The 17,364-nt window shown below is 40.4% G+C and overlaps 1 protein-coding gene across 1 annotated transcript; it reads right to left on the reverse strand.

Annotated features, from left to right (window-relative positions):
• Window positions 1-9,287: 9,287 nt before the first annotated feature.
• On the reverse strand, window positions 9,288-16,863 carry Znf770 (zinc finger protein 770). Its single transcript, XM_032903899.1, has 3 exons — window positions 16,751-16,863; window positions 16,257-16,469; window positions 9,288-11,470 (listed from the first exon to the last, which is right to left on the reverse strand). The coding sequence occupies exon 3, from the start codon at window positions 11,409-11,411 to the stop codon at window positions 9,321-9,323; it is 2,091 nt and encodes a 696-aa protein (XP_032759790.1). The 5' UTR covers window positions 11,412-11,470; window positions 16,257-16,469; window positions 16,751-16,863; the 3' UTR covers window positions 9,288-9,320.
• Window positions 16,864-17,364: the final 501 nt, after the last annotated feature.

Here is a 17,364-nt window from a genome sequence, read left to right on the forward strand (position 1 = left end):
CAACTTCCTAGGCAGAACACCAACAGCTCAGGCACTAAGATCAACAATTAATAAATGTGATCTCATGAAACTGAAAAGCTTCTGGAGGCAAAGGACACCATCAAAAGGACAAAATGGCAGTCTACAGAATGGGAAAAGATTTCTACCACATCCTCATCTGAGAGAGGGCTGATGTACAAAATATATAAAGAACTCAAGAAACTAGACATCCAAAAACCCAAATAATCCAATTAAAAAACTGGGTACAGACTAAACAGAGAATTTACAACAGAGAAATCTCTAATGGTCAAGACGTACTTCAAGAAATGTTCAACGTCCTTAGTCATTAGGAAAAAGAAAATCAAAACAACTTTGAGATTCTATCTTATACCTGTCAGAATGGCTAAGATAAAAAATGTAAACAACAGTTCATGCTGGCAAGGATGTGGGAGCACAGGGAACACTCCTCCATTGCTGGTGAGAGTACAAACTTGTACAACCACTTTGAAAATCAATGTTGCAGTTTCTCAGAAAATTGGGAATAGATCTACCTCAAGACCCAGCTATCCTCCTGGGCATATACCCAGAAGAAGGCCCACCATATCCCAAGGACACGTGCTCGACTGTGTCCTTAGCAGCTTTATTCACAATAGACAGAAACTGGGAACAACCTAGATGTCCCTCAACTGAAGAATGGATAAAGGAAACATAATACACAGTAGAGTATTACTCAGCCATTAAAAGCAATGACATCATAAATTTTTCAGACAAATGGATGGAACTAGAAAATATCAACCTGAGTGAGGTAACTCAGACTCAGAAAGACAAATATGGTATGTACTCAGTTATAAGTAGATATTAGTCATAATGTACAAGATAACCATGCTATAAATCACAGGCCTAAAGAAGCTAAGTAGCAAGGAGGGCCCAAGATGGAACACTTGAATCTCTCACTGACTGGGAAATAGATAAGATATTGGAGTGGCTGGAAGGAGGGAACTGGGTGGGGGAGAGAATGGGTATAGGAGTAGGAGGGATGAAATGGAGGGAGGTGGAGGGAGAGTATACTGGATGAGAGAAAACTGGATTGAGGAATGCATCTCTGGGATGAGCTAGAAACCTAGGACAATGGAAACTCCCAGGAATCTAAGAGAGTGACCCTACTAAGACTCCCAACAGTGGGGGATATGGAGCCTGAACTGGCCATCTCCTATAACCAGGCAAGACTCCCAGTGGAGAGACTGGGACGCCAACTCAGCCACAAAACCTTAGACTCACAAATTTGTTCTGCCTACAAAATGTGCGTGAGTAAAAGATGGAGCAGAATTTGAGGGGAGGACTAACCAGTGACTGGCTCAGCTTGAGACTCAAGTCATGAGCGAGAGCTCACTCCTGACACCATTAAAGATATTCTACTATAATTGCTGACAGGAGCCTAGCATAAATGCCATCAGAGAGGCTTTGCCTAGCAACTGATGGAAACCGACGCAGAGACACACTGTCCAACAGTAAGTGGGACGTGGGGAATCCTGTGAAACATGGGGAGGATGGATTGAAGGAGCCAGAGGGTCAAGGACACTACAAGAAAACCTACAGAATCAACTAACCTGGGTCCATAGGAGCTCAGAGACTGAACTGCCAACCAGAGAGCACCAATGAGATGGACCTAGGCCCTCCGCACATATATGTAATGGTTGTGCAGCTGGGTGTTCATGTGGGACTCCTAAAGCAGAGCAAGGGCTGTCACTAACTACAATGCTTGCCACTGGATCCTTTTCCCCTAACTGGGCTGCTTTGTCTAGCCTCAATAGAAGATGTGCCTAATCGTACTGCAACTTGATAAGCCAAGGCTGGTTAATATCCACAGGAGGCCTCCCCTTTTTTGCGAAGGGAAAGAGGTGTTGGGGGAGGAGTGGTGAGAGGGAGGGACTGAGAGGTTGGAGGGGAAGCTGGGATTCATATGTAATGTAAATAAATAACAATAAAAAAGTAAAATAATATTTATCCGTATGTATGTGTGTATGTATGTATGTATGTGTATATACGTACATACGTACATATATAAGAATGTGTGTGTCCAAGTCCCTGTTGAAGCTAGAAGAGGTGGCCAGCTTCCCTGGAGCTGGACTTATGAAAGAACAAAAGAAAGAACCCCAAATTGGGACTCTCTCTCCAGTCTCGGATGGCGGCATGCCCAAGGAAGCTCGAGAAGCCGTTCATGGTGGAATTACAAGAGGCAGCTTTATTAACAAGAACTCAGGCCGACACCGAGGTCTCGGGCCGACATGCCACGCATCTCACGCAGGAGATAGAGGGCCGACGAACCACGAGCCTCTAAAGGTGGGGGTTTATATAGGGAAAGCCATGGAATTTCGCGCGGTTACACAGGATTGGCTGATTCAAATGGTGTAGTTACTTTTGGCGCGGAGTTACATCAGTAAAGCATTTGTGCAACCTAGCGGCTCAGCAATGTGGGGTGGGATGATCCATCACACTCAGCAGGGGGATGTAGCCGCTCAGCAATGTGGGGTGGGATGATCCATCACACTCAGTAGGGGGATGACTCACCTCTAGGGAGTGAAGGAAGGGGAGGGGGTGGCTCCAAATGGTCTGGCAAGCCCTATAGTCTCCCTCAGGTACGTCCGGACCTTGTTTATGACTAACTTTTTGAAACTTAACTCTTCACTTACAGGGGTTTGGGAAACATCTGAGATGTTGCTGGAACTAAAACTCAAGTCTTTGGAAGAGCAGCAAGGGCTTTTAACTGCAGAGCCATCTTTAGCTCTCCTTGTCCAGTCTCACTTGTCTAAATTTTGACAAAAGGTAATGTAAAATATAATGTATAATAAATCTTACCCTTTGTTTTACAATTTTTCTATAACATGTTCTCAAATTAAAAAAACAACAACAACAACAACAAAAATAAATCAAACCAAAACAACAACAACAACAACAACAAAACAGAGTCAAGAAAGAAGCACTTCAAGGGCAAAGATGTCATGGTATTAAAGACTTCCATGAGATAATAAAACAAGAATTTCACAAAGACCACCAACTGGGCAATAAAGAATTTCAGAGATCAACATATGTCGGGATATCTTGTAGGAAAAATAAAACTAAAGATGACTTAAAATTCAAGATTAAATGAATGAATGAAAAGACAAGTGCCAACCTAGACATCAGGCACCTAGTTTATGATGGTTCTGGTTCCACTTCCTTATGACTCTCTGGTTTAGTATCTTTTCCATTTCTGTTTGGACTTAATGACCAGTTCACAGAACTGTAGTTCACGACACTAAAATGGAGAATCTGTGTGTACCGTGTTCTTCAATCTGAGTGAAGTACAAGCACGGACTCTGATCGCTTCCTTAGGTCGGGGTTTACCCCTGAGTCAATCTGTGCGATTCAAATGAGAGACAGAATATGCTAACCAGGTCGGAGAGAAGATGCCTGATTCGTGGGCTGCAAAGAGAACCAGTTTGCCCCAGATAACAGTGCAGGAGAGAATGTCGTTACAAACGACACCAACTCAGTAGCTATTGAGAGGGCAGATCACAAGGAATATAGTGAGGATGGGAGACAGTAGGCAATATTAAGACTAATGAGTGAATGAGTGAGGAGGCACAGGAGGCATAGGGATGGGATACATTCTACCAATTCTGACCATAAAGTAAGAAGGGTGAAGTATGTAGTAGCTAGAATAACCAGGTCTTCATAACCTGTTTTCCCCCTTGCATGTTTGCATGTATGTTACACATACTATGCATGTGAGGGTGTACGCTGTGACCATATAGGTGCATGTGAAGACTAGTAATCAACATTGGGTGTCTTTATCATGTTCTACCATATTTTTTGAAACAGTATCTCCTATTGAATCTGGAGTTTGCTGTTTGAACTGCACTGGCTAGACAGTGATTTAGTCCCCAGGATGCAGCTCTCTCTACTCCTCAGGGCTGGGGGCTACCCAAGTATGTATGCCCAGCTTTTGTGGCCGCTAGAGATCCAAACTCAGATCTTTTTATCCACCTTTTACCCATCGAACTATCTTCCCCTCCCCACAACCTGTTTTTAAGCTAGGTCCAAGGATGATGCTGTCTATTCATTTCTTTTCTCCAAATACACCTTCAGATTTCACAAGTATCCATACCATCCTTATATGTGCAATGTTAGTAGAGATGGGGCAATCCTGACAGGTCTTTCTGTGTCTGTGGATGGTTCATAAACATGCCTAGGAGGCAGATGGCAGAGGTAAGGTAGGCTGGGATTCTGAGAAAGTTGTGCTTTGCTCTGTGAGTAGGATCCATCACTCATCCTACCTCACCCTCCCTACCATGAAGGGAGCCGAGGTATATTACAAAGCATTCTAAAATTACAGGGAAAATAGTCCATCACCATGAAAGGTGGAGCAGATAGAAGGAAGCAGAACTGATTCAAGTGTATGATTAGACAGCTTTAAAGTTGTCTAAGTCAGGGAATTCAAGTCATGGAAATCAGTAAGTCTTATTGTTAAAGCAGGTTGAGGCAGGGGACCTGTTACCTCCAGCCAGAATCATCATAAGATTGATGGATTTTTAAAAAGTCTGTTATTTGGAGGTAAAAGAACCAATGGAGAAGTGAAAAACTAGACATCAAGAAAAAGGGAAGTTTCTAGAAAAGGATGAGGCAGAAGGTGGAGGAACATTCTGAGAAAGATGTTCAAAGGCAAATACATCTTGTGAGAGTATATGAAAGGATCTAAATGAGACCACAGATTTAAAAAGAATTTATCTGCCCATTGTTTGGTCAGATCAAGCAGTTTCTTTTGGGGCTGGCTGCAGCATGTACATACACAGGCTCCACACACGCCGAGCTGAAGTATGCCCCAGGGGCAGGGCAGCAGTAGAGGTAGGAAGCCCAGAGGCCTCCATCCTGCCACTTTGCCCACCCTGTTCTCTCCTGTTGATGAGCATACCCCACCAATTCTATCTGAAGACTGTCAAACCACCTGCAAACCCGAGGAAAAGGAACTGAACCACAAGACAGTGTTCTCCCAGTCCCCTCTTCAGTCTCTACCACTGGTTTCCCAAGATGAACTACATGGGCCTTTTCTCCTCCACCAAGGATGTTTTTTATGAGTACAATATATGTGGGCATTTTTCTTTTTGAGACAATTTGACTTGCTTTAGAAATCTCTGCTGCCTGTATTGTATATTATAGGTGCCTCTTCAGTAAAAAGAAAACAATCAAAATATCTTGGGACTATTAAATGCTTGAGGTAAATTCTTCACTTCCTTCTTATACACTCAAGCTGCATTTGAGAATGTGTTTTCCAGGTACAGTATTAGGCATTAAGAAGATATTCCTTGGGTTGGAGAGATGGCTCAGTGGTTAAGAGCAGTGCCTGCTCTTCCAGAGGTCCTGCGTTCAATTCCCAGCACCCACATGGCAGCTTGCAACTGTAACTGCTGCTTCAGGGGGCCCAACATCCTTACACAGGCATACATGCAGGCAAAACACCAATGTATATAAAATAAATAAATTATTTAAAAAAAAAAGATAATTTCCAGAAGCAGTTTACCTCTGTATTTCTAAAATATAGACTCAGGACAGTAGCAGGTAACCTATGTAAACTTAGAAATACTGATGTACATGCACCAATTCTAACAAGACCAATGCGCATGAAAGCTTGACTACTGTAGTGTCACTAACAGTGACAAGAGTCTAGACCCAGAATATTGCTCCAAGGCCTAGGTATTAACAGCAGGTCCTCGGCTTGGTGCTCTTAGAAGGTGACAGGAACCTTCAAGAGATGGGGTCTAGTATGACACTTTAGGTCGAGTTGGGCCTATGTATGACTGTAGGACACTGTCTCTTGTGCTTACTCTCTTTACTTTGCACCAGCCCAACAGTGAGACATTTGTCCCACCACATTCTTTCTGCCATTATGTATCATCTTCTCAGAGGTCCAAAGACAAGCAGCTAACTGAGCACAATACATACATAGGGATAAAACCTCCAAGACTCAGGGCCACAATCAACTTCCTTCTGTGAAGGTGATGACTTCAGGCATTTATTAAACAGTAACAGAGTTAACATGCCTTATAAGCAGTGGAAGCACAGGGACTGGAAAGCCTGGGTCAATCAAAAAGCTCCCAGGGAAACTAAGCTCAACTTTGAGAACTGCAGCTGTTTGCCAGTGTGTATCCTAGTTAATACCAGTGCTCCACTGTTCTTTCCAGTTGTTTCCTTGTTTCCCCTAGTGTGAACAGAATTCTACACAGTATGGAAAGTCTAAGCTCTTCTAACTGACAAGATATCACAAGATAGGGATTAGCCGTTCTCTCTTCCTGCAGCTTCTAAAGGTAGACATGATTCAACATCATAAAACAGACCCTGCAAGTATTTCTAACAAAGGATTCTTGTAAGATCCCTTGACTTCAAAGCCTAAAGCCTGTTGATCTGCCCTGAAAGATCTTTCATTCTGATGGGCTGTTTTACATAACACATAATAGAATCTACATTTTCCTGCATTAATTTTAAGGGCTTTTCTCCCACAACTGTTAAGGAAAAGGAAAGGAATAAAGCTGACTCAGCTCTTTCTTTGAAGAGAATGAATATGTGCCTACTTTAAGCTAACACTGGTCAGGCAAGAAAGATGCAGAAAGAATTATGGTATTATACTGAAAAAGGCAATTTTGTTAGTACAAAGTCAAGAAAAGGGTATAGAGTCATAGGACAAAGTCAAAGAACAGGTAGGTCATATGACAAGTAATGGAATAACATATTCTTTCAGAAGTGATAAAGAGATATCACAAATAAATGTAAATGAGGTTGGAGAGATGGTGGAGTTAAGACCATGCTACCTGGAAATCCAGCTCCAGAGGGCCTGATGCCCTTCTGTCCTCCATGTTTACCTGCACTCACATGCACAAAACCACATACACAAACATACATAATTAAGAAGAAATCTTTTTTAAAATAATGAAGCATATGTTTAGAGAGGCACGTAAGCTCAGTGTAGGAAGTGTTTGGCACTGGAAGCTTATTCCAAATATGTGATTTTTTCTTTTAAAAAACAAAGTGCAAACTGTGTAACTTTAAACTTTATTTTCAAATTACTTTGCAATTTGAGACTTTCAAGAACGTTAACCATCATCTACTTTCCATTAACATGTAACATATATACGGAAATCAGACACTATTGCTGTATGAAACATGGAGCAGTAATTGTCCTAACTCAGCTAATCAAACTCTTTCAGTAAATGATCATGCTAAAACCTGGAATCACCAAACAAAATTTCTAGTTCTCTTAAAAGATATTTATAAAGTTTATTTTTTTTCCAAAAAAAAAAAAAATCCCAAAATAATTGACTCAATAAGTACAGTTCTAGCATGCAGCAAACCATCATTTAACATGTTTATCTTAACAGAAATTTACACTTTATTTTCACTCCTACAATTCCCATAAGAAGATTGCAATGGTAATAAAGTTAAGTATTTTGTTACAGGTACTTCAAATAGCACTACAATAAATCTCTTGACAAAATCTTTACAATATTTCAACTTTCAATATGAAACAGCTTCAAAAGGCATGAGCCAAAACAAAACAGTATCTTATCACTCAGGCAAAGACTCATGGTCATACAAGCACAACATTCAGAACTTTCCCTGTTTAGGTGGGAAAGAAACACATCAGACATTTCCTTTCAAATAAAATTATATAAATCACTTAGAGAAATGCCCAAACCCACAATTTCACACATTAAATAACTCTTGAACTCTTACTTTTAGAAAACATGAACTATTTATGCTTTTCTTTTAACCAACAGACACATCCCTTTAAGAGTTCTGTGCAAATCCAATTTTGTGAGCCACATGTTGTGCTGGAAATACACATCCCAAGTCTCACAGAAACAGAAGTTACTCCCTGGAGCTCGGGGTTCTCCTCTTTAGACAGTATCTCTACTTCAGAATAGGCACATTTGTTTACCATTTGGAAATTTTACTTATACCATCACATTTTCTCTGTAAATTATACCAAAGTTTCTTAAGGCTCACCTGGGATGAAAGCTGTCCTCTTTCCTTCCCCTCACAAAGTACAGCTCTTACACCATGATCAAAACTTACAATTACTCCATTGCCCATACTTCCAACAGAGGACTTTTCACTATTATTTATAAGTGTGCTAAATATCCACCTGTTTCTTTTCACCTTATAAACAAAATAGTTAACCTTTTTATTGCTAGAAAATGTTAAAGATTTTACATACTGCCATAAATGTGAAGGACAATCTGTGACTATTTAAGTCATTTCTTTCTCAGATTAGGATTAAATGAAATATTTTTTATCAAGTCATGACAATACTGTTTAGAAAAAAATGATGCCTTGAGCTCTATAAGCACCTTATTTCTATATGGGGAAACATTCTTACTAACTGAAGTAACAACAAAGGTCAAAGTAATACTGTAGCATTAGTGTCTTTCACAGAGATGTGAAGTCTGAAACTACATAGCTAATGTCATTTGACTAAATTTAGCAGAATAGATTTACTTAAGTCACAGGGCCAAAGAGTTATTAAAGCAGTCTTGTCCCTGACCACTGTTGTCTGCTGTCAACCATCAATGGGCAAACAGGTGCATTGCATTTAACGGTCTAAAGATACAACTGCAGACATGTAAGAAAAACTCATGGCACCTGGAAAATACCATGCAAATGTAAACATTAGTGGATGGTAAATACACATGGGTACAACCCAGCTTCCTCCTTTTAAATTCCTTAGGAAAAAGTAATAGTAACCTAGACTGGGATGGGGGTTGGGGGTACTTTTGTCTAGGAAGGTAAAATTACAAGTCTCAAAAAAAAAAAAAAGAGGCAAAAAATACCATGGAAAAGTAAAATGCTATAATCTCCCCAACCCATTTCCATACCTATTATTCTTTTATCTTTTAACCTATAAGAAAAAAGTTTTGCAATTTAAGTTCTCATGTAGAAGAAAACAGGACAGAGCGGTTTGCTGCAGCTGAATGGCAATTCTGGCCTCATTTTGGGAGGCATGCATATATAAAGACACACAATGTCTTAAGGAGTAATTCAATAAATGAGGTCAAATTGAACATGAGGAATTCCTAACTTTTAATACAACCAGAGTCATATGCTGACAACCTTAGATTCCTATTGATGGCAACAAGCCATGCTATTCCTCCTCAAGTCATTCAACTGTGTCTAAAACACTCTAATTTTATTTAGCTTACTCTTTTTTATGCAAGAAAAGCAATTGCCTATGAAGTCACCTAATGTAGGCCTTTGGCAAAAATGTCTTAAGGGGTATTATATCAGCAGAGATCATAAACACATCAGTGGTTTTATGTTACAGTTGAATTTAGAACCACTTTCTCCTGAGGTCGTTCCTTAAAGTGAGTGAGCTGATGTCTCTTCCAGTGAGGAGCTTGTCTGAACGTTTTGCCACAGACTGAGCACTCAAATGGTTTCTGCCCCGCATGAATTAAATAGTGTCTTTCTAGTTTGGATGGAGATCGGAAATGTTTACAACAAACACTGCACTGGTAAAGGAGCCCGTCACTTCTTTCAGGACGGCCTAAGTAAGTGTAGCAATGACGGCTCTGCTCTGATTCCAGAAGTGTGTTGGCAAGGTAAGACTGCCTGTTCCTACAGTGGTCACCAAGAATAAACTCCTCCGATTCTTCCTTGACTTCAGTTTCTGACACCTGATTGGACTCTGAACTCTCATACCTTTGGGAACCAAGCCCCTCACACTGTTGGGAAGCACTATAACTAACATCATCATTAGGATGAATGAAAAGTTTGTTCACATTTCCAAAGTCTACTTGCCAAAAAGAACTATAAGGAATCTTTTCAATATGAGTTAGTTTATGTCTTTTTAAGTGAGCTGACTGTCTGAAAGATTTTCCACAAACATTACAGCCGAAAGGTCTCTGTCCAGTATGAATTAAATAGTGCCTTTGTAGCTTAGAAATAGAAGGAAACACTTTGTCACATTTATCACAGGGACACATTTTTTGTCCAGTATGTATATTTTCACTTGAATCTGAAAAACCACACTGAAGCATGTCACAGTTATTAAAGTATTCCTCACCTGATGAACCATAGATTGACAGGTCTTTATTACTGACTGAACCATCCATAGTTAATATGCTTCCCGTCTTAAGGATGCCTTGCAAACTCTTACCTATATTTTGGCTCTGGAATTGCTTTTGCCAAGAAAATGGTAAAGTCAGTGTTTTCTTCTTTTTGCTAACTGTCTTGTAAGACCCATGTCTGCTAAGAGAACCCACAAATGTTCTCTGAGTTTGTTCCATGTTCGCCTTACCAGAAGTACATTCGCAATTTTTCAAGCAGTTGCTTTTAAATGTTCTTTTCTCTGATTGGAGGTTATCTGATTTTTTACCCCCAGCACGTTTAAGTTTAGCCAAGAGCTTTTTAACAATGGTCTTATAGTTACAGCTTCTTTTGAGTCTGCCTGGAATTCTGCCACCTCTGGCAGGAAGACACTTGTGTCCATTGAGAATCTGCTCTGACTCAAAACATTCTTCACACTCTGAACACTGGAAAGGAACAATATAAATAGAGTGGACATCAAGAGGATTATTCTCCTCAGATTCACCCATATCACCACTTTCAAAAGCGTCCTGCTTTGCATTTAATTTATTAGGTAGGGGACATGATTCAGGACTCTTTACTTTTAAAGGAAGATTCTGAAAAGTCTTATTCCTAGTGTGGATTTGTTTATGCTTCAGAAGTTTGCTTTGAATCTTAAATCCTTTTTGACAAAAACAACATTGAAAAGGTCTTTCTTCTGAATGTGTGAGTTGGTGGATTTTTAAGTGGGTTGACTGTCGGAAAGATTTACTGCAGAGGACACATTTAAAAGGCCTCTGCCCAGTATGAATAAGGGCATGCCTATCAAGTTTTGACTGCGATGGAAACATTTTACCACAGATTGTACATGCATGAATATTCTTTCTTCTCTCCGTGGTGCTGTACGTGGGATCAGACTTAGAGCATGGGTGTAGTGCCCGTCTCTCGTCTGCAGTAAAAGCACCATACACAGGCTTCTCTTGCTTGGTCTCAAGCAGTCTTCTGACTTTAATATCACTGTGACAGGACTCATTGTGAAGCTGTTGATGCCTCACAAATGTCTTCAGATTTTTAAAATGGCGCTGGCAAATATTACAGCTAAAAGGCAGATTGTGAGTTAACTGGTGCCTCTCCAGATGAACAAGCTGTCTAAAGTTTTTATGACATGCATCACATTCGAATGGCTTTTGACCGGTATGAATCAGATAATGCCTAGCTAACTTGGACGGTGTTTCAAAGTGCTTGAAGCAGATATTGCAAATATAAGGCCTGTTCCTAGGTAGTTTGCTGGCTACACACTGCTGGATCTTCAGCATTTTAAAGCTGTTTTCAGCCATCGTAGTCTTTGGTGGCACACGCTGATGCGCTCCAAGGCATTCTTAAGTTCTGCACATTTCTAAAAATTAAACAAACAAAAACAACAAAGCATTAATTTTAAGATTTGTATAAACACAAGTAATTTAGTTATCTTTAGGCTAAAGATTAAAAGTAAAGTAGAATTTGGACTTTTCTTGTGTTTTCAAGTACTTGAACAACCATCTTAGATGAATTCTTCATCATGGAACTAATTTTAGATAGAGTTAAGTCTTGAAAATATCTAAAATTCTACATGTTTTTAAACTACATTTTTACTTGATAAGCTATGCTTAAAGATGACCAAACTTTATTTCTTAACATTAAATAATCCTTTTAGTTCCAACTTTCTTCCTCCATTATACATATAGATATGTCAACAAGTTGCTTTGTCATTAAAAAAAATCTGCTATTGTGGTGCACCTCTATAAAGTTACCCTTAAGTTAGACACAGAAAAGATCATGAGTTTGAGGTCAATACGGGATATTCGACAATTTCAGGCCAGGCTCAGCTAGTGAGACTCTGCCCTAACAATAAATAAAAATATGTAAATAAAAAAGGTAAAAGTGTAAAATACTAAGAACAAGACATATCTTTGAATTATAGCAATACTGCAGATATGCTCTGAGCACAAAACATTTCATTTAATTATATTTAGATGGCTGATAAAACTATTCTCAATGGGCTCGATGGTGCATGCCTTTGATCCTAGCACTGGGGAGGCAGAGGCAAGTGAATCTCAGTGAGTTTAAGACCACCCCGGCAGCTGAATTCCAGGACAGCCAGAGCTATAAAATGAGATCCTGTCTCCAAAAAACAAAGCACTCTCCTCCTCTCTCTCTCTCTTCAAATATTTAAGATCAACAAGCAGAATATTCCAAGACCTGAATTTTAATCCTAGATATTTTTATTGTATAATTTGTGTGTCAAGAAAAAGGGGGAATTTGAGGTTATTTAAACTGGGAGTAACTGTGCAAGTTAATAGCAATAATGTATGTGCACATGTCAGAAAACGCTGAAGCAACATGAGATGCCACTGAGCTCAACATCAACCAAATTTTATGTTGTGATTCTTATCTCTGTAATAATATTTTGGGTTCCTTAGATACTAACAGACAAACTTTAGTTCTTTTTTCCCTTCTGATCTGTTAAAACAGACAAAAACAAGTACAGAAGAATGAGGTTGACAAACTACATTCTCACATATGTATTTGTGAATAAAGAACAGAATGTCCAATGTGGTTCTTTTGTCAGGCAGTATTCAAAATAGGCCATTCTGGTCTAAGAGGTGCTCATTACACATATCTTTGAGACAAACTAAACCTTAACAAACATTTCACAATTCTCATGTATCATCATCCAGAAAAGGCAAGTTTCTTCTCTATTACTATTCCATTAGCCTTAAATAAGCCAGCAACTAAAAGAAAAACTAACTGATGCTACGCCAGTTCTTTGATTCCAGTATACATAACATGTAACTATGCAAGAAACTCAGAATTCTTTTGTCTACAAAAGTTTTGTCTAAACTTTGCAAACAGTCAACTTATATGTTGCTTATTATCTCTCCTAGGAGGCACTTTAAACACAACACCAAATATACTCACTGTGCAATCTGACTAAGAAACAAATAACATTTGAGAGACTACCTTGTACTAGTTGCTTATAACAGTGTTTTCCAATGTACAGATGCAGACTCAGTGTTCGCCTGTGACGTCAACTCAGTGGATCACGGTCAGTTGAATATTTAGATTAATATCACACGATTTGTTTAATAGAGAATAAGTACCAGAATATATAGCATGTAGTAAGGGGCCACAGGCAAGAGCTTTAAGGAAAACAATAGAGTCCTGTTTTCTTCCCATTGGTACTATTATTTTAAATATGTGTGTAAAATTATCTTATTAGTAGTCAAATGAAATTTTTCATCTAAATAATGAAATAAAACAATTACACCATAAAGCACTTTACTAATTTATAAAACACACCAAATAACCCAGCAACAAACACCTAACACCTGTTGGGGTCATGGGTATTTCTACTTCACAAATAAACAAACAAACAAAGCAACAAAAACAAACAAACAACAACAACAACATCAAAAACCTAAAAATTAACAACTTGCAAACTTGTTGGCAAAGAGTTAAGAGCTAAGTGGATTAAAATGATCATAAACCCAGCAAACTGCAAAGAACTCAGAAATGTACTTAGTTCTTGTCAGGCAATTCACCGAATTCCTCCTGCTCAGCAACAATTGTCAAGACGGTCAATCAGGACTGCGAGCTAAGCTTAAATAAGCAAACCTTTATTCACCTGTTGCAACAGTGTAAGAGAGACAAAGGAGCTGGTTCAACCATGCTCTCGTAAACAGAAAGACACCAAGTGAGTGGTAAATGGATACAGTGCACAAGAGGAAACGTCTAACAAAGGGCTTCGACTCCTGTGGGTTAATGTGCTAGGGGAGGACTGGTGAAAGGCTGAGGGGAGAAGTAAACTGTACTTCACTGACTCCTACTAAGTACGGAATGGGAGGGCGGCTTCTCCCCATGAAGCTGGTGGGCAAAACCTTGTAATTACCTACAGTCAAGCTACAGGGTTTGGGCTTGGATCAGGAACTTCTCCATTCTTTTTGTATACTTCTCCTTTCACTTACTGTTTCTACAGGATACCACCCACTCTCACAGAGAAAGTCCCGCACTGAAACAACCCAGGGCAACTATAAGATTATAAATATCTTTCCTGAACAAAACGCCAATGGCTTATGCTCTAAGATCAAGAATCGACAAATGGGATCTCATAAAACTGCAAAGCTTTTGTAAGGCAAAGGACACTGTGGTTGGGACAAAACGGCAACCAACAGATTGGGAAAAGATCTTTACCAATCCTACTACAGATAGAGGCCTTATATCCAAAATATACAAAGAACTCAAAAAGTTAGACCGCAGGGAGACAAATAACCCTATTAAAAAATGGGGTTCAGAGCTAAACAAAGAATTCACAGCTGAGGAATGCCGAATGGCTGAGAAACACCTAAAGAAATGTTCAGCATCTTTAGTCATAAGGGAAATGCAAATCAAAACAACCCTGAGATTTCACCTCACACCAGTGAGAATGGCTAAGATCAAAAACTCAGGTGACAGCAGATGCTGGCAAGGATGCGGAGAAAGAGGAACACTCCTCCATTGTTGGTGGGATTGCAGACTGGTACAACCATTCTGGAAATCAGTCTGGAGGTTCCTCAGAAAATTGGACATTGAACTGCCTGAGGATCCAGCTATACCTCTCTTGGGCATATACCCAAAAGATGCCCCAACATATAAAAAAAAAAGACACGTGCTCCACTATGTTCATCGTAGCCTTATTTATAATAGCCAGAAGCTGGAAAGAACCCAGATGCCCTTCAACAGAGGAATGGATACAGAAAATGTGGTACATCTACACAATGGAATATTACTCAGCTATCAAAAAAATGACTTTATGAAATTCGCAGGCAAATGGTCGAACTGGAAAATATCATCCTGAGTGAGGTAACCCAATCACAGAAAAACACACATGGTATGCACTCACTGATAAGTGGCTATTAGCCCAATTGCTTGAATTACCCTAGATGCCTAGAACAAATGAAACTCAAGACGGATGATCAAAATGTGAATGCTTCACTCCTTCTTTAAAAGGGGAACAAGAATACCCTTGGCAGGGAATAGAGAGGCAAAGATTAAAACAGACACTGAAGGAACACCCATTCAGAGCCTGCCCCACATGTGGCCCATGCATATACAGCCATCCAATTAGACAAGATGGATGAAACAAAGAAGTGCAGGCCGATAGGAGTCGGATGTAGATCTCTCCCCAGAGACACAGCCAGAATACAGCAAACACAGAGGCGTATGCCAGCAGCAAACCACTGATTTGAGAATAGGACCCCTGCTGAAGGAATCAGAGAAAGAACTGAAGAGCTTGAAGGGGCTCGAGACCCCATATGTACAACAATGCCAAGCAACCAGAGCTTCCAGGACTAAGCCACTACCTAAAGACTATACATGGACTGACCCTGGACTCTGACCTCATAGGTAGCAATGAATAGCCTAGTAAGGGCACCAGTGGAAGGGGAAGCCCTGGGTCCTGCTAAGACTGAACCCCCAGTGAACTAGACTGTTGGGGGGAGGGCGGCAAGGGGGGGAGGGTTGGGAGGGGAACACCCATAGGGAAGGGGAGAGGGGAGGGGGATGTTTGCCCGAAACCGAAAGGAATAACACTCAAATGTATATAAGAAATACCAAGTTAATAAAAAAAAAAAAAAGATTATAAATATCAGGCGCTGGCTACCTATAGCTCCTGTATCCCAAAGGGTCTGTGGTCAAGCAGCCATCACTAGTATTAAGACTGGATATGCCTGTCACTTGCTTTGGGAAAGCACTTACTGTGAACTTTACCTTGTCAGAATCATTTGTGGCAAGTGGTGATCTCACTTCCTATTTATAAGTAAAAGGTCAGGGATTTCCACACTCCAAGCACAATCCCCCTGTGCAATTAGAGGTTTAAAATCCCATTTCAACTGATTTTCTTTTCTTTCCACTGAATCTGTAAACATTTAAAAAAATACAAAAACTAATTTTTACATTAAAGTGAAACATTACAAACCAATGTGCTCAATGACTCTATCCAGATATTATCATGACAGGAGCTCACATAACATTAAGTCAAGTAACTATAAAAACTGACATCGATAAAATCCAATGTTGTTTCAAGGTTGAAAGAAGCATTGTTTTAGAAACATACCTCTAAAAAAAAAAATCACAAAATACAAAATAAATTACAAGAAACAAAATACCTGAGAGAAACGTAGGCTTCCAGTTGGAGAATTATCTATGGTGACATTTACAACAGTCTTTGCCTCTTTCTAATTTCTTCTGTTCATGGCCCACTCTCTTGGCCTTGAACCATCACCTTTCCCTAGACGTGAGCTATGTGTTCAGCCTCATCTCCTGCGCGAGCAATGAGTATGCAGGGGTCGAGCCGCGTTCAGGACTGTAATATCCCATGCCTAGAAAAGAAGAACAAGGGTGAAAGCTCCACTGACTGCAGCCAGAAGATAAGGTGCAGAGGAAGAGCTGAGTGAAAGGTGGAAAATAAGTGATTCGACCCCAGGAAATTGGGCGCGGGGCTCAGCTCTTTTGAGTTTACCGCTCTGACGAAGCACATGCAAGGAGCTAAGGTCGTGGCACCGTTCGGATCCCCGGGAACCTCGGCGGGACTTGGGCAGGCCTGACCCTCCCGGGATTCATTCCACCTCGCACGCAGCCTCCCGGGGTCCTCCGCACTCACCTGGAGCTGGCAAGCGACAGACAGGGACGCATCTCAGTGCCAGAGTTTCACCAAGACCGAAAGGTAAGCGAAAGTCCGCAGGGTCGGCACGGCGACTGGCTAAGTGCGCAGGCGCGGCGCTCCAGCGCTCTCTGATTGCGGTCCGGCTGGAAACAGCTTCTCGCGATCTTTGGGCCGGTGCTCGAGTCTTATGCACCCAGTGTTGCTATTTCCAAGGAGAGAAAAGGGAAGGCTCAAAAAGGGTGCACTTTCTATCCTACTGTTACCGACCTTTCATTGTGGAAATCCCCAAAAGGACTGTAAAACTACGGCTCTTATTGGAATCCAGGATTAGGGGGGTTGGGGATTTAGCTCAGTGGTAGAGCGCTTGCCTAGGAAGCGCAAGGCCCTGGGTTCGGTCCCCAGCTCCGAAAAAAAAGAACAACAACAACAACAAAAAAAACAAAAAACCAAAAAACTGGAATCCAGGATTAGAGTTCAAAGCCCACTCATAATTTTTTGTAAGGTCGGGGCTGTTGATTAAACTCTCAGTATTATGTACATTCTGGATCAGGACTGTTCTCAGCATTTCATATTTCAGTAAATACGACGAAGTGAAGGCACACAGAATCAGC

Source organism: Rattus rattus, chromosome 5, assembly GCF_011064425.1.
Source record: "Rattus rattus isolate New Zealand chromosome 5, Rrattus_CSIRO_v1, whole genome shotgun sequence".
Classification (NCBI taxonomy): domain Eukaryota; kingdom Metazoa; phylum Chordata; class Mammalia; order Rodentia; family Muridae; genus Rattus; species Rattus rattus.